This window comes from Chroicocephalus ridibundus, chromosome 1, assembly GCF_963924245.1.
Source record: "Chroicocephalus ridibundus chromosome 1, bChrRid1.1, whole genome shotgun sequence".
NCBI lineage: Eukaryota > Metazoa > Chordata > Aves > Charadriiformes > Laridae > Chroicocephalus > Chroicocephalus ridibundus.
The window spans coordinates 153,949,753-153,970,241 of NC_086284.1; the positions used below are offsets into that span (position 1 = coordinate 153,949,753).

General features: G+C 52.4%; 1 protein-coding gene across 5 annotated transcripts in view; it reads left to right on the forward strand.

The window, feature by feature from the left end:
* The window catches only part of SLC6A13 (solute carrier family 6 member 13), a 39,411-nt gene extending 19,577 nt beyond the window's left edge, over window positions 1–19,834 (forward strand). For all 5 annotated transcript variants that reach the window (XM_063318869.1, XM_063318884.1, XM_063318895.1 and 2 more), the window contains exons 7-15: window positions 1,555–1,689; window positions 11,036–11,139; window positions 14,021–14,145; window positions 14,720–14,832; window positions 14,977–15,114; window positions 16,256–16,358; window positions 17,026–17,126; window positions 17,566–17,736; window positions 18,812–19,834. In XM_063318869.1, coding sequence (XP_063174939.1) covers window positions 1,555–1,689; window positions 11,036–11,139; window positions 14,021–14,145; window positions 14,720–14,832; window positions 14,977–15,114; window positions 16,256–16,358; window positions 17,026–17,126; window positions 17,566–17,736; window positions 18,812–18,931 — 1,110 coding nt within the window. In that variant the 3' untranslated portion in view covers window positions 18,932–19,834. The remainder of the gene's footprint in view (window positions 1–1,554; window positions 1,690–11,035; window positions 11,140–14,020; window positions 14,146–14,719; window positions 14,833–14,976; window positions 15,115–16,255; window positions 16,359–17,025; window positions 17,127–17,565; window positions 17,737–18,811) is intronic.
* Window positions 19,835–20,489: the final 655 nt, after the last annotated feature.

Genomic DNA, 20,489 nt, shown 5'->3' on the forward strand with positions numbered 1-20,489 from the left:
CAGAGTTGGAGACTCCACCACCTCTCTGGGCAGCCTGTTCCAGTGCTCTGCCACCCTCTAAGTAAAGAAGTTCCTCCTCATGATTAGGTGGAACTTCCAATGTTTGAGTTTGTGCCCGTTACCTCTTGTCCTGTCCCTGGGCACCACTGGAAAGAGCCTGGCCCCATCCTCCTGACACCCACCCTTTAAGTATTTATAAGTGTTGATAAGATTCCCCCTCAGTTGTCTTTTTTCCAAACTAAAAAGACCCAAATCCCTCAACCTTTCTTCATAAGAGAGGTGTTCCAATCCCCTAATCGTCTTTGTAGCCCTTTGCTGTACCCTCTCCAGCAGTTCCCTGTCCCTCTTGAACCCAGGAGCCCAGAACTGGACACAGTACTCCAGGTGTGGCCTCACCAGGGTAGAGTAGAGGGGGAGGATGACCTCCCTTGACCTGCTGGCCACACTTTTCTTGATGCATCTTGATGATAAAACAGACTAAGCAACTTTTTTTTTTTTTTTCAAGGTGGTCAATAAATCTTGAAGGTGCGGGAGCAAAATGCAAAGGGATTAACGACAGTACTTGACTTGCCGGGGAGGCTGCATCAGCTCTTGACATTGGGTTGTTTGTGTGGGAACCACAGACCACAGCGTGTTGTTGTTGAGGTGTACTACTGCAATTAGCCATTGCAGTCCTGAAAATAACCCAGTAATCCCCAAATTGAATGTTATATTTACCAGATGTGCAGTCCCTGAAAGGATTAGCTGATACTGGCCTGCAGTGTTCCCCCAAGGGACACAGCTCCTTTGCTAGAGGAAGGGATTTCAACCCTACCTGAGTACGTCTGTGTTGCCCAGGGGCATAAAAAGCAAGAGGACACAAGCTAAAGGTCCTGCTCGGGTCTGAGTCCTCGGTGACAAGTCTGAGGCGCGCTGCCCTGCTCTGCCTGAAGTGCCCATGTTGGATATTTGAAAGGGGTCGACCTGAGGCAGCAGCTGCGAGTCGCTGCGGTGGGGGAGTGGTGGGCACAAGCCAGTTGCTGGTGCCAGCCCTGAGCTGGGGACCCCCAGTGTTGTCCCTGGCGGCCCTTTGGTAGCAATCATGTTTCAGGGTGTATCTCTTATCTGCACACCTCTTTACCCTTGCCACTAAATGTTGCAGAGAAGAGACTTTCTGTGTATGACTCAGGCCTCTATTTGGGGTAGGGATGCGCAGATGGATACTGGAGGCAGCTCCTCCACCGAGGCACATAGATATCACACCGCTGGCTTCGGTGGAGCTACTCTGACTCCAACCCGATGACAGCCTGGCTTGGGGTCTGGATCGCTCTTAGGACTAGAAAGGTTTTCTCTGTCTCCAGACGTGCCATGGTACGTCACAAGTTTCCTGGGTGCATTTTAAAATGCATTTCTTTCCACTGCAGGTGACAACAAGGTGCTCAGCGAGGCAGCTTGACCCATCTCCGGCCGCTGCCCGTCTTCCCCACCCCAGGGGTCGGTGCTGTGCTGCCGTCCGGCTCTGTGTGCTCTGGCCTGTACTGCTTGTTCACACTTGTCCCTTCCTCCTCCTCCCAGGTGGTGTATTTCACGGCCACGTTCCCATACCTCATGCTGATCGTTCTGCTGATCAGGGGAGTCTCCCTGCCCGGGGCATCCCAGGGAATCCTGTTTTACCTTTATCCAGACCTCAGTCGTCTTGGGGACCCCCAGGTAAGGTGGAGGGGGGACCCAATGGCTGAGCTGTTGTACTTGCATGGATGCCTGTGGCCGTCCTCTTCTCTTCCTTTTCCTTTTCTCACTCTCTTTCTCCCAGTTTCTTCTTTCTGTCCCCTCTTTTTCCCCCTCTGTGGGCATAAGGCGGGACTGTGATGTCGGTGTGTACTCTGATTGTCCCTGCGCTCTCTCACCCTCAGCCTTCACCTTTGTTGTTACCGTATTTGCTAGTCTGAGTTGGGTCTGAATTGCCCAGGGGTATGGGCAGTGGGATTTAACCCTTCATCATGAGTGGCGCCAGCTGTCCCCTCCACTTGGGGACACTCCTCTGCTGCGGAGGCAGCCAGTGGACGGCGTGCTGCTCTGTACCATGCTGGCCCTGCTCCTGGCATGCTCGCTCCAGCTTCCCTGGGAAGCATGCTGGGTGCATGGATGGCGGGAGCAGTGGCACGCTGCAGCAGTTCCCCGGGACCCAGCTGCCCTCCTTGCCTCCCAGTCCGCAGTGGGAAATTCCTGCCCATCTGATGGGAGGGTCAGTGCCCGACTGCTGCTTTTAATCTCTTTGGGACAAGTTCTTCCATGTTAAATCCTGGCTCCAGCTGAGCTGCTGTACCAGCCTTTGTGTGAAGGTGTTTCCAAAGGAGATTAAAGGGTGCCTGCCTGGAAAATAGGCCAGCAAAACCCTTTGTAACCCCATTAACTCTTTCTGGTCTAGTCCCAGCGCTGCCTTCGTTATTAATTTTGCAAATGGGGACATAACTGCTGGTGGAGGACTGACTCCGGCTGATCCTGCCCTCCCTGACGGAAGAGAGAGGATCCCCGTTCCCTGTGGGTGGGGGTAGCAGCGTGTCAGGGGCTGCTGGGCATCCCTGTGTCTGCCCTGTGCCACCAGTGCAGTGTGGCTCTGTGCAAGTCAATTTGACTTACGGCTTCCGATCCAGGGAGCTAAACACGAGTGTCTGGATTCTAGCTCCAGGCGGTCTGGTTTTTATCATGGGAAGGACTCTGAGGTCCTGCTCAGCTTTCTGGAAGTCGTTCTCTGGTCAAGGCTGCGCCTGGGCAGGGGGGGAAAACCCGCGTTTTACAGTGTCGGCTGCTCTCCTGGTTTGTCTGTGGACAGGAGGTGGGCAGGAGAGCTGCTCCTCGGTGCGAAGGTGCAGCAAGGCTCAGAAGGGAGTGAGGACAGGTCTGTGTATGCAGTGTTTGTGGCTCCATTCACGCCAAAGAGGTGCGAGAGGCTTCTAAAATGAAACAACGTTTTCAAACAGCGCTCATTCACTTATGAAGAGTCCTGTTGTTACTGTGGCTGTGTCGCCCGGGGGACTGAATTAAACCACTTCAGGCATGGCATGGTTTTGCTGGTACTAGCTGTGTCCTTATTAGGTCCGTCCTGGCAAACTTTTCCAATTACAGCCTGAGCTTTAGAAGCACAGCGTCCTTCCAGCCTGGAAAATGCTAATGCGCTGGTGGAAAGGCAGAGTAACCCTTCAGAGCAAGAGGATGGCTTGTCCTCCAGTGGGGGAGGAAAACTGGCTCCTGCCTCCCCGTCTCCATTCCCGGATTAACGCTTCACTTCTGCAGGAGAAAAGCCGGAGTCAGTAGCGGTGGTTGCCTTCCTCCACTGTGCTTTAACTGTCCTACCGAACCAAGTGGCAGGGCTCGGGGTTTCTCTTGTGTTTTCCCACCAGAGAGGGAAGGGAAGGGTTAGTGCCCCAAGGCCCACGCGTGTGCGGCAGTGCCCCCCTCTCTCTGTGCAGGGACAGCGTGAGTCCTGCCAGCCCATCGGGGCCAAGTCGATTATAATTGATTTGTGCTCAGAGGACGGCGAGCTGTAATTGTTTACCCGCCATCCTGCACTGCCCGGAAAAATAGAAGCTTCTATAGTGCCTGGGAAGGGATTCTGGAAATTAAAAAAAAAATAATAAAAATAATAATAATAAAAAAATAACCCTCTTCAATCTGAGCCTTATGATAAGTTGTCTCAAGGGGAGGTTTAAACAAAGGGCAAATAATATACAAGCAGACAAAATCAAAACTCCTTTAAAGTATATGAAAAACTAGGTGAAAAGAGGGGATGAATTATTTAGCAGATTCTACCAGGGGAGCAGCAGCAGCCGAGATGTGAGTAAGTGTCAGAATATCAGACTGGTGTGTGAAAATCATTGCTCTTCACCTGCCAAATAACCTTGGACAAAACTGGGAAATCCTGTCTACGAGAGCTCAGGCTAGCTGATTGATGGTGGTCTCTTCAGCCACGAAGTCTACGGTGCCCTAAATCTTCCTGCACCTTCATTTTCTAAATCTAGGAAATGCTTATAATTAAAATGGTAAATAAAATGCCAGTTGATAGGTAGATCAGACTACACAGAGAAACTGCCAAACAAAACTTTTGAATAATGAAGTCCAGTTCTGCTCAAATACAAGCAGATAACAGCAAAACCGCCAGAGAGGGGATCTATTTTGAACTAAAAAGTCAAAAAAGCAACCCCATAGTTTGTTTTTTATTTGTATAATATTTAGTATTATGATGTTAGCATGTCAGCCATTACTAGGCCCAAATTTTCCCCCCCCTCCTTGATTGCATTTTCTGTGCTCTAAAAGCTTCCTACTTATTTCATAGTGTGGGATGCGTTTTAACCGAAAGGGGGTCTCGGGGTTGTTCACCACTCCCACTTTCGATCATTCCATCCGTTGCAATTATCTTTGCAGCAGTTTTATCAATTGTTTATTTCAGTAGATAACGCTGGGGATTTACGGATGTGATTAAGGAGAGGGATGCGCAGTGTGATCCACTAGCAGGAAGCTGAAACGAGAGGAATTCAGCGTAGAAATAAGGTTTAAGTGTGGGAAACTTCATTAGAAGAACTTTTCTCAGGCGCTGGCAGGCTCTCCGTCGCTTGGTGCTTTCATACCGCAACCAGGCACTGTTTTAATAGACAGATTTAAAGAGAAGACTGATGGGCTTGATGGAGAAAGTGCCGGCTGCGTGTTTGGGTTTGCTTTAAAGAGGAGAAATATAATGGTCTTCCTTCACTCTGGTATCGTCTCAAGTGATTTTAGCTAAATTTCATTAGATTTAATGAGTGAGAATGAAGAAGGAGTTAAATTCAGCAGCCTCTGAGTATAATACCCCCCTCTGGAAAAGCAGCGAATGTTTCTCAAAACCTCCCACTCTTGTTTTCCTCTTGAAATTTCCAGAAAACCCACCACCTTGCTGTATATGCTTGTACTTTATCTATCATATAAAGGAAGAATTTTCTCTGACGAGCCGCTTCCCATCCAGCCCAGATGTGCCAAAGGAACTGGTGGGGTCTGTGCCCCTGGTCCTGGTGGCAGGGAAGCACCGGTGGTGCCGAGGACCTGCAGAGGACCTACAGCTCTGCAGACACCCCATAAGCAGTCCCTACCACAGCACTGGACACCTGACCCTGCGCAGAGCCATGCCGGAGAGCCCTGACTTGCTCTGTGCAGCTAAATTCAGAGTGTTACCTTCATCCAACCTCTGCTAATCATTGTCTCCCCCTCCCTCATCCGGACTACTTTTCCAATAACCTTCCCTACGTCCCTCTCATTTTCTTGCACCCATTTCCGTGGTGATCGCTTTCTGGAGAAGCGTTTGCCCCTGCAGGGTCCCCGCTAGCTCCTGCTTCCTGATGGATGTGGCAGGAATGGGAAGCAAGAGATGAAGATGCCCCCAGCTCTTTGGGGGGCTGCCCGCTGTGCCTGTGGCCGGAGAGGGAGGCTGCTGGGGTCCGTCTCATGGTTTGCACCGGAGCAGCTCTTGCTGCCGAGGCTGCGCTGAGGATAAGTCCCTCGGACCACCACAGGGAGGACGGGAGGTGCGTGCATCTTGCAGGGCTGTGACCTGCTGGGTTAACCATGGGCCCCTGTAGCCACGCTGGGGAAAGGGTCAGCGCCCCCAGATCCTCTCCAAATTCAGGCCCCTCCTGCCGCTGCTCTGTGGCCAGCGAGCTCTGCTGCTTCCCAGCAAGAGGGGAGGGCGACTGTGGGCCTGCTAAATATTATTTGTTCCCCTTATTTATTTTTTTCCCAGCAAGCCTTTAACTTGACCCCACGCGCTCGGTTTGTGCTGTTGCCGGCCCCCCGCTTCCCCTTCCTGAAGGCGAGTGTGTTTGTTTTCGTGCCGGAGGGTGACCCGCTGTGCCTGTGCGTGGATACGTGTGCCGGCGGGGCTGCTGCTGGCACCGTGGACTTGCCCCGTGCCCCGCAGCCCCGGCAGAGGGTCCGCAAAGGGTCTGCAAGCCCCGGCACCACTGCAGTCCTTGTCTGGGGGACGGAGGGCAGGTACAGGGCCATCAGGGAGGGAGCGCTGGCAGTCCTCTCCTCCCCCTTGCTGGAGCAGCGCATCCTCGTGGGGTGGACCACAGCTGTATTTACCTTGCGGGGCTTCCTCCTCCTCCTCCTCCCAGCCTCTCACCAGCCCCTCTGGCGTGGGACCCATGTGGCTGGGGCAGCCCTGCTGGGTCTGATCTCAGCGCTGACATAGCAGGAAAGAATAAAGCTGTCTGACTGTCCGCCTGCAAGCAGCAGGGCAGGGAGGACAGTAAAGCCTGGCTTCCCAGTCAGCAAGGAGCATCCCTGAGAGCATCCCTCACCCCTCTGCGCCACCCTGGGGCAGGCAGCTGTGCTCTTCGGGATGAACCAGAAACCTGTTTGTTTTCTTGTGGTGTTTGAAGAAACCCAGCAGTGGGAGGGCTCTCTGGGTGTAAAATGTCCCTGTGGGTCGGCGGGTGCCCCGAGGTGGAGGGGTTACTTGATGTCAGGGCATCATGAGGTCCTTGAGTGCCGGCACAGGAAGAAAACTGGGGAAAAAGTGCCCTGTCCCCCGCTCCCAAGGAGTCCAAGGATGTATTTTCCAAACAGCTGGGGCTTGGGGCTGGGAATGTGATGTTTTGCTTGGCATAGGGTGGGCAGAAGGACCAGGAACGCTTTATGGAAATGTCAGTGTCTTGTTCCCTGCCTCGTCTCTTCTGGGGTAAATGAGGAGGAGGGAAGGTGCTGGCCTGGGCTCTGCAGCACAGTGGTGGGCTCTTTGCAGCAGGGCCCCAGGGCTGCACAGCCTGGTGCCACCGCAGTGCTGTGGGATATGGACTGGGTCTTTGGTCTGGGGCCTGTGGGCCAGTCCTGAATGAAGGGGAAAAGGCAATAATCTGGGAATGGAGCCCTGGGCGTCTTGAGGTGAAATCTCAGGAATCAAGATCTCCCCTGGTAAGGCTGGACTGAAGTGAGGTGTTTGCATGGTGCGGCTGGTGGGCAGCACCAGCGCCATGGGCTGAGCTGTGAGCTGTGATGCTGGGAGGGAAAGAAATACTGGTTGAACTGCAGCTCAAGACTTGGGGTGGTCTTTGCTCTCTGCTCTGCATTACACCGAGTTGTTCAGCCTGGAGAAGTGAAGGCTCCAGGGAGACATTTATTGTGGCCTTCCAGTACCTAAAGGGGGCCCTACAGGAAAGATGGGGAGGGACCCTTTATCAGGGAGTGTCATGACAGGACGAGGGGTAAGGGTTTCAAACTGAAAGAGAGTAGATTTAGATTGGATATCAGGAAGAAATTCTTTACTGTGAGGGTGGTGAGGCACTGGAACAGGTTGCCCAGAGAAGCTGTGGATGCCCCATCCCTGGAAGTGTTCAAGGCCAGGCTGGATGGGGCTTTGAGCAGCCTGGTCTAGTGGGACATGTCCCTGCCCATGGCAGGGGGGTTGGAACTAGGTGATCTTTAAGGTCCCTTCCAACCTGAACCATTCTATGATTCTGTGTACCCACTTTGGGCTGTGTCATCTCTGCTTGCTGATCGGGACAGTTTGGCGCTTCTCAGCATGGCACCTGTATTTGATGTATGAGATACACTGGGGTTCAATAATATTTTCCTTGAAATGGTCTTTACTGTTATTTGTAAGTGCTTTGAGCTCTTCCTAAGGAAGGATCTGTTTCAGTACAGGGGGCTATTAAATTCCAGTACATGTAATAAAGCGAATATTGCTGAGAAAATTAAGGGGTGAAGGAATATGTCCTCTTATAGGCCATAACCATCTTGGATAACTGCAGCTCAGGTGTGAAGGCTTTGGCTAAAAACAGAGAGTAGGAGGCTATTACAAAGGGGAGTAAACAACATGTTCAAGGAAATTGAATTATGAATTAAATAAACTGGATGGCTTAGAAAACTGCAGACAACAATCAAATCAAAATACCCATGCTGCCAATGTGCCAGCGAAATCTGAACAGGATAAACTTTACTGGTCTCTTTGGGAGCACTGGCCAGAGAACAGCAGCACACTTTCATCTGCAGGGAAAAGAGAGCCCTGCCTGACCCCAGCGAGCCCCTTTAGTCAGAGTGGAAATATTAAAATAATGAGAGGCTGTTGATCAGCAGCACAGGAGGGAAAGGGGGGTTGTCTTGGAAGGGCTGAAAAAAACGTTTCTCTGAGTCACTGCAGGGAGAGAAGTGAGCACAGGCAGCAGGTTGGGGAGGGAAGATTTGGGTTGCTGTTTTTGCAAGCGAGTGGTCTGTGTAGCTTCCGTGAACCCCCAGGGCCAGGTGGGCAGTGGTGCTTCTCATGAGGGGCTTGAGGAGGAGGCTGGACCACAGATGGGCTGAGGCTCCTTCCGACCCCAGTGATCCTGCAGTCCTGGGAGTTGCTGCCACTGCTTGGATCCATCCCTAGTGGGTCAGGAGCACCCATGGCATCAGCCCTGTTGCAGTCCATTGGCCCCCAGGCAATTTGTGAACTGCCGGGGGACTGGAAAGGACAGAAAGGTGGCTTGGTCTTTCGCTGAAGAGCTGCAGTTAACTTTTAAAATGGGAAATAAAGTGCATGCAGCCTGAGCTGATGGTCACAGTTGTGCTGACTAAGTAGGATCATAAGCTCTGCAAGCCAAGCTTAGCTTTATTTACAGTTTCAGCCACAGGCTGCCTTGCTTCAAATGGGAGCATATGCTAAGGCAGGTGCTGTATTCCCTCAAGAAATCCCTTTGGGGCTGGGCTCCCACAGAGCCCAGTGTGCACCCCACGGGTGTTGTGTTGAGCAGAGCAGGCAGCGAAGCAGGGAGCCTGCAGACCCCACGCTGGTCTCTGCTGCACGGTCGGGGGTATCACTGGGTTTTAGAAATGAGCCACTTCATAAGCCACAGATCTAATGAAGCATGGTGTCTTGATGTTTGGCTTCTACCATGGCTGGTAAAGCACCAGTTCTTTTCCTGTCCCTGGGATATTTCTCATGTCTCTTGCTTGTGTGATTTATCTGATATTTAACACTGGTTGACTCTTCCTCCCTGTAGCTTTCTACTCAGTGGGGTTGCTGGGTTCCTGTCTTTTTCCTGTTTTGAACAGTTCCCTGACTGTTTTGAAATTCATAAGTAGTTGATATCCTTGAGGTTTCTACCAACTGTTAAATCTGATTGAAACTTGTCAAGTGGGTCCAATGTTATGGCAAGCATGGGGTAGGCAGCTTGATGGCAAAAGTCTTGTTATCTTGACAAATTGGAATACAAGGGCTCCAAAATCCATGAGAGGTTGTGATTTGAGCTTGAATTTGATGGAAAAACAGAGCTCTAGCAATGAACAGCAAAATAAAAAGCAGACCTAACAAAACATTTCACCATGATCTGTGCAAAGATGCTTAAATTATTGATGCAAAGGTGTCAGTTGGTCCCTCTCACCTCAGTGCCTTGCTGTGCCTAAAATGTAGCTGAAAAGTGAAGGCTCTGCCCTTACTGCCCACAAACACAGTGATGCTTTAGGAATCAATTATAAAAAAGGCTTTGTTTTTTTTTCTAATCTTTTTGAAATGCAAAAATGAACTAAAACCCTGTTCTCTAAACTTACCTCCCCATGCAGCTCCTCCAAAAAGAGTAAAATACACCAAGACCAATTACTTTTTCAATGTCCCAGTGCCTTGAACTAGCAGTCCCAGTCCCACCTCATCAAGTGTCCCTTCTCATTCTATAAATCAGAGATTTGATCTGACTCCCTGTGAAATTGTGAACAGGGGTTTCATGGTCCGAAGGGAAGGTGGTGGGGCTGAAGCTGCTGGCAGGACAGTCAGGGAGAGCGGTTTAACCAAATCTAGCCCTAGAAGAACTTTGCTTTCTCTCCCCATGGACAGCGCTGCTGGGTCTTGCAGCCGTGGGCAGCAAGAGGATTCGTTCTGTGCAGCTGCCCCTTGAGTTAAAAACAGAATTTCCTCCAGAAAATCACAGCTAATGGGATTGTAACATCCCTTTGTAAGGCCGGTCAGCGTAGCAAGGAGAAGAGGTAAATAGGAAAAAATAGACTGGTGTTTGCCAGTGCTCACCAGCACTGCTACTCTGGAGAACAAGGGTATGGCCAAACGGAGGCTTTGGTCATTAAAGTTGTCCCGGTAATACTTCTGTTTTTCTTTCCTGGCTAGCTTCTCTTCTGTGTCTAGAATGTGGCTGCCCTTCAGGGTTGGTTGAATGATTGTCTTATCTCTCTTTTATAAACCCCTTAGGAAGAAAGATCTTAGGAAACAGAGGGTTTGATTAATAATCTTTGTCATTGCTCCATTTCTCGCTGTTGGTTCCTGCTTTTGCTGTTCTCTGCAGAAGGCAGTGGTGGGCGGTTGCATTGGTGACTGCACACAGCTAGGCTTTCAGATCAAATTTGGCATTGACAAATGTCAGCCTCGGAGCACTGGGATGTGTTATTGACAGTGAGAGCGAAGTGGAGTTCAAAGGTGCCTCGTGGGACTAACGGAGTTCTTGTATTTTCTTTTAGGAGCTGTCTTTTGCAAACAGCTCTGTTTATTTCTAGTGCTTCTCACCTCCCCTGTTAATTTTCTTTTAAGTTTTGGAGACTTTAAATTAGGTCTTGGAGAGAAGGGCCACAAGGGCCACCATCAGAAGCTTTATGTACCTGTGCCACCCAGTGGGAGACCAGGCTTGCCCAAAGCAAGGCCACCTCCTCTGCTAGCAGAGGGCTCCTTCAGCTCTCTTGGAAACTGTTTGTTTTGTCTCCTGTTGCTGGGAGGCTCTGAGGGGTCTCAGGGTTCTGCAGATTTGTCCAAGGAAGAAAGAGATGATGATGAAGAGCTATATGTGCTGTGGTTTTGCAAGGCTCCTGGTGCATCCCTTCCCTTTAGCACTTTTAGCACCCCCTGGGTGCCTCACTGAGCACTGTAATTCCCGGCACTGTATAATCCGCCCCTAGAAAAGACTCGTCTAAATGCTGGGTTTTGCTGACCTCCTGATCATTGGACTTTCTGCTGGTTACGGCGGCCCCTGGGGCACTGCCTCTTCACATCCATGCAGTGTCTGTGCTCTGTGCTGGCCTTGTCTTCTCACCTGTGTTTGCATCTCCCTTGCAGGTCTGGATGGATGCAGGCACTCAAATCTTCTTTTCGTATGCAATTTGTCTGGGATGCCTGACAGCTCTGGGCAGCTATAACAAATACCATAACAACTGCTACAGGTAACTGGAGCACGGCTCTGCTGCCTAGAGCCTTCCCCTCCCTGAACATCAGTGCACATAGGCTGGTGAACTGCTGGAGGCTACTGGCTTTTTGAAGTGTTGCGTTTTCTGTTTCTACTCAAGGCATAAGAAAACTCTTTCCAGGTGTTTTGTCTCCAAATCCAGCTCTCTTTGCTTTCTACCTAAGGGAACTTTCTGTCCATACTATGGATAACAAACCCCTCTTCCACGCTATCTGAGACCCAGCACAGTCAGATCCTCTTCAGTAGCTTTGTGGCCCCAGCCCACACCACAGCCTCCCCTATTACATGGGTGCATGAGTAGCAATAGAGGAAGCAGAGCTGTGAGATCTAATGGGTCTAGACTGCAGTCCTTTCGCCTTGTGATTTGTCCTTCCTAGGTTCATTTGGACCTAGCGTCTTGCAGAGTTGTCAGTGCTCTGGATTCCTATGTGTTACTTATGGTCTACATATAAGCCTGCAGATATGACTTCTGTTTCTTGCGTACTCTCCCTATGCTGGACCGCCCTTGAACACAGGTGGGCCAGGTTGCCAGATAGGTTCAGGCTGTCAAGTTGAAGTGGTCAGGTGAAAATAAACTCACCTTGCTGTAGATGTGTGCAGCATCTGGATGATCTGCATTCCCAGGAGTAAAATGCCTAGGGTAAGTGGAAGAGGCCGCCTCTAGATAAAATTACTCATCTCTCATCCCACCCTTTCTCTGCTGACCACGTTGCTCCTGGCACTGGGTTCTTCTCCCATCTTTTAAATTTAGAATTGTGGTTGTTGCAATGGAAGGGCCAGGCAGACCACTGGCTCCATGGTCCTCGCTTGTAATCTTTCTCTCTCTTCACCTTAGAAGATGTTCACTCCTGCTGTAGGGATGCCTCTCCAACAGCAGCTGGGCTGGGACTCCTCTTCCTTTTCATGTCCCTTCTCCCAGATGCAGTTTTGAGAGAAAAAGCTGTAGGAAAAGAAGAGATAATGGATCTGCCTCTGGCCTGCTGCATGTCTTTGGGAATTAGCCCATTCCATCTCCAGTCTAGATGTGTAGCATGGAGATGATGACGGGGCTGCTTAGCAGCGAGGTTGTGAAGAGCTTTTGTAGCTGCAGCTGGGAGTGCTACAGAAAGAGGTGAGATGTCTGTTTTCTCACAGATCCTTTCTGCTGTTTGGCTTTGCTAGGGAAATTGTTCTTAGTTTTGGTGTCAAACCTCCAACCAGCCCATTCCCAGGCACGGACCCAGTTTTAATGAGCTGGTCCTGTGCTCTGCAGCCTTGGTTTGTGTGGAAGACAGGACAGGGCTTTAACAGGGCAAAGGGATACCAGCATGGTGCCCCACCCAGTTATCCCAGGCTAGGTGTAACCTTTGGTGACCTGGAAAAGGAAGTGGGAAGAAGGAACCATTGTTCATATGGCAGCAGTCCAAGATGGCACGAAACAGCATAGACCATTTCTTGTTTTCTGGGACAGTAAGGGATATCATCAGTGCTCCCTGGCTCCCTTTCGGGTTAAAATCTGGAGAGACCTCTTCCTCTGGCCATTCCCCACATGTTATCCTCCACCATGACACCCCTTCCCACCTGCCAGGTGACTGGAGAGCACCTCCCAGCCCGTGCCTTTCCAAGGAGGGTTTGAGCTGTCATGCATACGTCCAGGGGAAAGAGGGAGAAATACTGGGAAGGAAGAGGAACTATTTGAAACAAATGTGAGTTTATACAAAATGACTGAGAACGTAATTTGAGTGGACAGCAGGCGGTTTATAGCAACTGGAGAAATGAGGTTCTGGCGTGGGCTTCCCGCTGGGTTAGCTGAGCTTGGTGGAGCGTCACCCTCCTTACCAGCCAGGACATCCGAGGGGACTCACCCTGTAGGTCTCTTTCAGTCTCTCCTGCCTTAGAAGTGCAAAGGCAGAGCAATGGTGTTAGGTGCTGTGCAGTCCCTGCCAATGCAGAGAGCTGTGTTTTGGAAGGAATAATCTGAATTTTTACCGTGTAGGTGTTCTGCGTGAACTGTACTTTCTCTCTAGAAATGGTTGCAGACCGTGAATAGATCTAGTTTAATGTGCAGGGAGGAGCACAAAGCCCCCATAATGCTAGGTACCTAAAGACTGATACAGAAAATCACACTGGATTTGCAGAGTAGCATTTAATAAAGTTGGAGTGGGCCATGAAATGCCAGAAGGGATGCGTTCAGTTTGGTTCAGAATATCTCAGAAAGATGTTGCAAATGTTATTGTTGTCCCCAGGGTTGCAGTCACAAGAGGACTAGGGAGACTGGAGCATGAAGAGGAATTGGATAGATAAAAGATGCTTAGTTTAAAGCATAGATGGATAAGAACGAGATGAAACAGAGACAAAAGGGAATAGATCAGAGAAAATAAATTGGATGGCTCTGTCCATCTTTTTCTCATAATGCCAGGACCAGGAGATATCTAGTAGTGCTGAGAACTAAGAAGATTATAACTGGTCTGAGAAATCTATTAACCAAAAAAAACCCCGTGTCCCCTTATCAGGAAAAGTAATCTCTGGTACTCTTTGCTACAGGAAGGACCAGAAGAGAGAGAGGAAAGAAGAAAAAAAATCAGGCATTTAGATGTGTAGCAAGACTATCTTATGAGTGAGGAGCTTAGGTGAGGAATGCAACCTCATGCTGTCCTTGGAGAAGGCTTTCCCTGGGGGAGACCCTGCTGTGTTGCCTACCCTGGGACATCCTCCTGCAGCTCCTGGTGCTGAGCTGAGCTGTGGGGCTGCTGGGAGAGAGGCGCTGCCGTGGGCACAGTGGCTGCCAGGAGAGAGCAGGTGCTGCCCGGGGGGGCTGCCATGGGGTGTGGGTCATACCTGGACCCCCACCCGGCTGATGCTGTTTTCCCTCCTCCCAGGGACTGCGTGGCCCTCTGCTTCCTCAACAGCGGCACCAGCTTCGTGGCCGGCTTTGCCATCTTCTCAATCCTGGGCTTCATGGCGGAGGAGCAGGGTGTGCCCATCGCTGAGGTGGCCGAATCGGGTGAGTGGGGCTGCAGTGGGATGGGGCTGCTGCCGGGATGCTGCTGTTTGGCCCCCCTCGGCAAAGGGAGCGTGCCCACAGGATACCCGCCATGGGGCAAACCATATTGCAGCTGCAGGTTCCCATCCTGGCGGGCAGCTCTGCTTTCTGCCTCCAAAAACCAGGGAGACACAAATGCACATTCATGAAATATTAAGATGCAATGGCCGTGTCTTGAGGTCAATGTAAGACGCCAATAAGGGTTAGGCAGCTGCTGTCTCTTGGTGCAGGGGTGAGGTGCCTGCATGGCATATGCCCAGGCTTGTGCCGCGCTCCTCTGGGCTCAGAGGCTTTCCCAGGCTCCCAGCACTTGCCATGGCGATGCAGCCGGAGCTTGCTGTGTCCTCTTTTCCCTCCCTTCCTGCTGGGCTCCTCCGCTCCTCGAGGAGCCTGGGTTTTCATGCACAGCGCTGGTATAACTGGAGCGAGAGGGCTGCATGGCTTCAGGCTGTGCCGTGGCTGGGCGGCTGCCTCCGGTGGGTGCGTGCCAGCCGTGCCCTGCCGTTGCCTGCTCTGAAAGCCCTTCTCCCTGCAGGGCCTGGCCTGGCATTCATCGCCTACCCTCGGGCTGTGGTCATGCTGCCCTTCTCCCCGCTCTGGGCGTGTTTCTTCTTCCTGATGGTTGTTTTGCTGGGACTGGACAGCCAGGTAAAGGCGCAGGGGCAGGGCAATTCCCTGCCAGACGAAAGCCACTGTCCCTTTGGGACAGTGAACTTGGCTTGAGGGGGAAACAGTGGGGCTGGGGAGCTGGTCAGGACAGGCTGACAGAGGCGGCGTCTCTTTGCTTTGCAGTTTGTCTGCGTGGAGAGCCTCGTCACAGCTCTTGTGGACATGTACCCCACCATCTTCCGCAAGAAGAACCGCCGGGAGACCCTCATCCTGCTGGTCTCCGTCCTCTCCTATCTGGTCGGGTTGGTGATGCTCACAGAGGTATTTTGGGCTCAGACCACCTGCATGGTGCCTGCTGGGTCCGAGTGCCTCCCTGGCAGAGACGGGGCTGGTGGGTGGTGGAGTCCGTGCTGGGGTCGAGAGCTTGTGGGTGAGCCCCAAAGTGCTGCACAGTGCCTGGGGGAGGCTGCCCTTCCCTCCCCGTGGTGTTCGCATTTTCCATGCCAGCCCTCACCCCTTGTGCCAGTCACTGACACTTCTCCTGCCAAGACTGATAATTTGAGCTCTGGACGGCCCATATTTTGGTTATAGATTTATCTTTACGTGAGCCAAACCTTTACAGCTGCATCCTGTTGCGTTGTGAGGGGAGTGCCTTTGTCCTTCTTTTTTCTCCTGGATGGAGCTACGTGAGCACTTGGTGTAAGGAAATTTGGTGTGCCTGAGCGTGCCCACATCTATTACACTGATTTCATATATATTCCCCTTGTTGTGATTAATTGCCTGGGAGTTAAACTGTTCTGGTTTAAAAAAACCTTTAACTCGTGCTAGCACTTACGTGTGTGTGGATCGATGCTGGTACGGTGCTCTTTGCATCTTGTGTTTTCATTCGGGCGTAACTTTGACAAAGCTGCCTTCGACGTTGCACCTGCAGCTGCGTGCCTGGACTCGCCTTGCGGGCCCGTTTTGTGGGCAGCCTTGCGGACCTGGGCAGTGAAACCGCCTCTGGGCCCACAGCAGCAGCTGCTTGCAAAACTGCACGCACAGCTACTTCCCTCTGCAAATTCAGGCGGGGGGAGGGAGGGGGGCTAAAGTAAATTAGATTACTTGTGTCTCTAAAGGGGGTTTCTGCCCTCACTTCTAGCTACAAGGGCTGCTTTGTTTTGGCCTTCTCCTAAAATATCCCCCCGACCTCTGGCAGTCACTTGCCCTCCCCTGCCCTGCCCTGGAATGAAGGGCTGCAGAGACTCCTGAGGTGGCTGCACGTCTCCATCAGTCCTTGACCACAGGGGACATGGGCTTTGCTGTTGGCTTAAACCGTGTCCCAGAGAGAGGAAGGTGCCTCCGGCTCTGGGGAAGATGTTGAGTTTGTTTCCTGCTCTGGCTGGAGCTCTTTGCCTGTGCCTGATTCCTCTCCCCTCTCTCCCTCCTCACCTCGCCTCGCTGCCCGCTTGGCCCTTCCCAGGGTGGGATGTATGTCTTCCAGCTCTTTGATTACTATGCTGCCAGTGGCATGTGCCTGCTCTTTGTGGCCATCTTCGAGACTCTCTGCATCGCCTGGGTCTATGGTGAGTATGAACCAGCGTGGTCCCCAGCTCTGGTCTCTCAGGCTCTCGCTTGGTCCATCCTAAAAATGCTGGTCCGTAGCTTCTCTTGGCAATCGCTTTGCAGTGCAAGGCAGACCTCTAAACCCTTGCTCTGGTGCCTGTGGAATCAGCTGGCAGAGGCTTTCTCACAGCAACGCCCTGGGGGATCTGCTTGGCAGATATCCCCAGCATGTTCATATGTGCAGACCCAGGGCTGCTTTTGAGGCCCTCCTTTCTTGTGTGGACTTGGGGCTGTCTGGGAAATCTTTTCCCAACCTAAGTATAGGGGAATCTGAGACCCTCAAACAGTTTTGAGAGCTGTCTCTCCGCCTTGATATTCACAAGTGATGGGTAACACCTGGGTTTAGGTCCTAGCCTGAGAGATGCCACTGAGGGGTGGTCCCTGCTGACCCACCAGACTGTTCTGGGGGGCAAGAGGATGTTAGTCCGTGACAAAGACTGAAGCTGTCCACACTCCTGGTGAGCTCCGTGACTGGGCTGTTGGCTATGCTGAAGTTACTGCCTCCTTTTCTGGGGAGCACTCGAAGAGTGGTGGAGCAGGGCCCTGCTCACCATCCTCCCCTGGACATGCTGACCCCTCTGCCCTCCTTCCCTGGCAGCAGTGAGGCATCTTTCCCATCTTCCACAGGTGCTGAGCGTTTCTACGATAACATTGAAGATATGATCGGCTACCGGCCATGGCCCATCATCAAATACTGCTGGCTTTTCATCACCCCGGCAGTTTGCATGGTGAGAGCCCACAGGAACAGGAGCCATGGGGAGGGAGATGGGCAGAGCTGGGCGCCTCTGAGATATAGATACCCAACTATATACAGAGGGATGCGCGTATGTATAGGGGGTTATGTGACCTGTACATTGGGAGCCTGTTGTTCTGTGTGTTTGTGGCTTTTGGGGCCTGGTGTGGGGCTAAACAAGGGGGAGAAGGGCCCAGCTCAGCAGTGACAACAGCATATGTTGGTGGGGCAAGCTCCTTGCTGCCTTGCCCAGTGCTGCACACGGGAGATGCCCCAGCACAACTTCCTTAACTGGTGTCTCCTCTGTTGCTGTCCTGGGGAGCTCTTTGTTACCATGAGGCTCTGCGCAGGTGTGGACTCACCAGGAAGACCTCTCTTGGCTAATGGTGTTGATTTTCTTGCTCTTTTTCTCTCGGTCTCTTCCACATTGCCAGGCAACCTTCCTATTTTCTCTCATCAAATACACCCCGCTGACCTACAACAAGAAGTATGTGTACCCGTGGTGGGGGGACACCCTGGGCTGGTTGCTGGCCCTCTCCTCCATGGTGTGCATCCCTCTCTGGATCGTCTACAAACTCTCCACCATCAAAGGCTCCCTCAGAGAGGTGAGGCTGGTGCTCTGGGATCAGGGCATGGGCTGTGCTTCTGTGTTGAAGTCCAGCCTTGCAAGGGGGATCATTTGTGTCTTGCAGGTTAATTAGCAGGGAGCCTAGAATAAATTGATTGAGTGAGTCCATTGCTACAACTGATTGCTGGTTTTATTAAGTTCTGCCTGGCTGGAGGGCTGCTCCAAGCTGGCTGTTGCCTCTTGGTGCCCTTTGTTTATTGCTTCTGTCTCTTTGCAAGCACTGTTAGGAAAAAGTTCATTAGATGGAGAGGATAAAAATGATCTCCAGTGCCTTGAGTCAATTTGGAGGCTGCCCTTGACTGAAGCGTGGGGACTTGCTCTGAGGAAGCTCCAGATCCCATGAGCGTTGCGGGCAGCTGAGTGTCAGCGGCCTGAGCCTGCCCAGCTCCCGGAGATGCTGTGATCCATTGCTGGCTGCCCTGAACATGCCTTGGGAGAGCCAGGGACCTGGCAAAGCAGACCTTGCTCCAGACAGGCATCCTGTCCCTGCATGGCTCACTGGAGGTTTCACAGACATCCTGGTAGCCCAGGATCCCACCTGTTCTCTGCCTCCTGCAAGTGCTAAGGAATGGGTTGTGACAGCAATGGGCCCCTTGTTCCCGTGTCCAGCACGGACAGGGAGGAGTGGACGAAGCTGCAGGAGCATAGCAAGGTCGACACTGCATGATGTAGAGGGTAGCCCCTTACGCACTTGCCGTCCCAGTCAGGGTCTCCCTTTGCAGTCTGCGCTGATGGATGGGATGACCTGGAGGCTCCTGGGCAGCAACCTGTCTTTGGACTGCTTTCTAGCCCTGGCCTGGAGCAAACAGAGGACAGAGCTTTTCTACTGTCTCAGGTCTCTCACGTGCTCAGCGCTTGCCTTGGGACAAGTGGTTCAAAGATGAGTTTATCCCCTCAGTTTCTGAAGTGCTGACTGTCCTTTTTTGGGTCATCTCTGATGTTTAGGGACCAGCCCTGCCTGGCTGGCTGAATGATACCGATGAGTGGAAGGGGAGGGCCCAGGTCACCTTTTGTCCTTGCAGCTGTGTTCAATGCCTGCCTTTGCTTTCCAGAGGCTCCGCCAACTCACCTGCCCACTTGAGGACTTGCCTTCCAGGCTGGGCACAGGACAGCCCCTTCCCTCCACCAGAGCTGGCCTCCTGATGCTGACAGAGCTCGAATCTCATTGCTAGGACCAGTGTGGCTCTCCCTCCTTCCCCCCAGGACGGTTTCTATGCAGCCTTTACCACCTGTTGGCTAACACAAGGATTCTTCGCTCGCCAAGGAGAGAGGGATTTCTGGGCTGAGCTCCCATCCCTGGAAGATTCGAAGGGCTGAGGAAGAGGGCTGCCGTGGACATGGTCTGCGTGGAGTTAGCAATGCACCTTAATCCTCTCCCTGGAGAGGGCTCTGAAGCGGCAGATCAAGCACCGGTGCTCCTGAGCATCCTCAGCCTTCCGGTGGGCAGAATGGAAGGACTGATCCTGGAGTGGAGGGTGTTAGAGAGTCTCAGAGGTGTGGCTCCAGTGTGGACTTTGGGAGCTTCTCCATTCATTCCATTAAATCTTTGTTTTTTCCCTCTAGATCCACTCTGTCTCAGTTTTGTCTCACCAGCATCCCTTGCTCACAGCATGTTTGGTGGGATGTGCTGGGCATTCAGCTCTGGATCTCTGTTGCACTGGCACATATGGGAGGGTGGCCAGAGGAGAACAAGCTTGGTTAGGGTAGGGAGGAAAACAGGGAACACCATTTCGGAGGCCCCCACAAGCAGTAGGCCTGGGGTATGTAGGTGAAGTGGAGAGTGCAATGCCACCTTCTGCTGGAGCCCTTGCCAGCTCCCAGCCAAAAGAGTCATCTGGCTGATGAGTCACTGGGCTATTCCCGGGGTCTGAGAGAAGCGCGTGGGTTTGTGTTTTCTTTGTGCGAGTGAAGGATCATGGGAAACTGTCCCTCGTCTCTGCAGGTCTATGTCTTTTCTGTGCTGACTGCCTTCCAGGTCCTCTAGAGCGGGTCATTTTGGTTTTCCTGCCTATGGAAGAAGGGCTGTGTGGTTGCAGCAGTATCCGCATGTTATGTCAACAAACAGGGCCCCTCGTTTCCAGGCTTTTTGGGTAAAAAAAAAAAAAAAACCAAAACACCAAAATAAATTAAAAAAAATAATCAAAGAGCTTGTGTTTTAAGTGCTGTAGCCCCAGCATTCGAGGAGGGCAGCCAGAGGACACGCAGCCCCGGGAAGCTGGATGGCTCCCAGGAAAGCCTGAGGAAGCTGGAGCCCGGGCAGAGCTGAGCCAGCAGCCGGAGATGCTGGGCTGCCCGAAGCGCGCACGGACACCAGCCGGCACCGCGCTGCGGCCGGGGCTCGCGGTGCAAGAAGGAGGCGCAAATTCCGGCAATCCATGCCACTAGCCACAAGGTGGCCCCAGGACTTCACCTACGGCCGCGGCGCGGCGCCAGGGTCCCTTGCGGGGCGGGCTGGGGGGCGGTGGGCACCCTCGCAGCGGGGCCGAGATCCGCCCCCCCCCCCCCCCCAACCCGCCTCCCCCGCTTCGGAAGATGCTCTGAGCTGGGTGGCTGTTTGGCTCTGCTCGCAGGGCCGGTGGCTGCCTGTTCACTAGCCATAGGGCCGGGGGCAAACATTTCCCCTGGGTCACAATGACCCGGGCGTTTTTTCCTCCGGTTGCCCATTTCGGTTTTCTCTGCAGACAGGTGCCCTCCCCCAGGGAACGGTGACCCCAGTTGTGGCACATACTG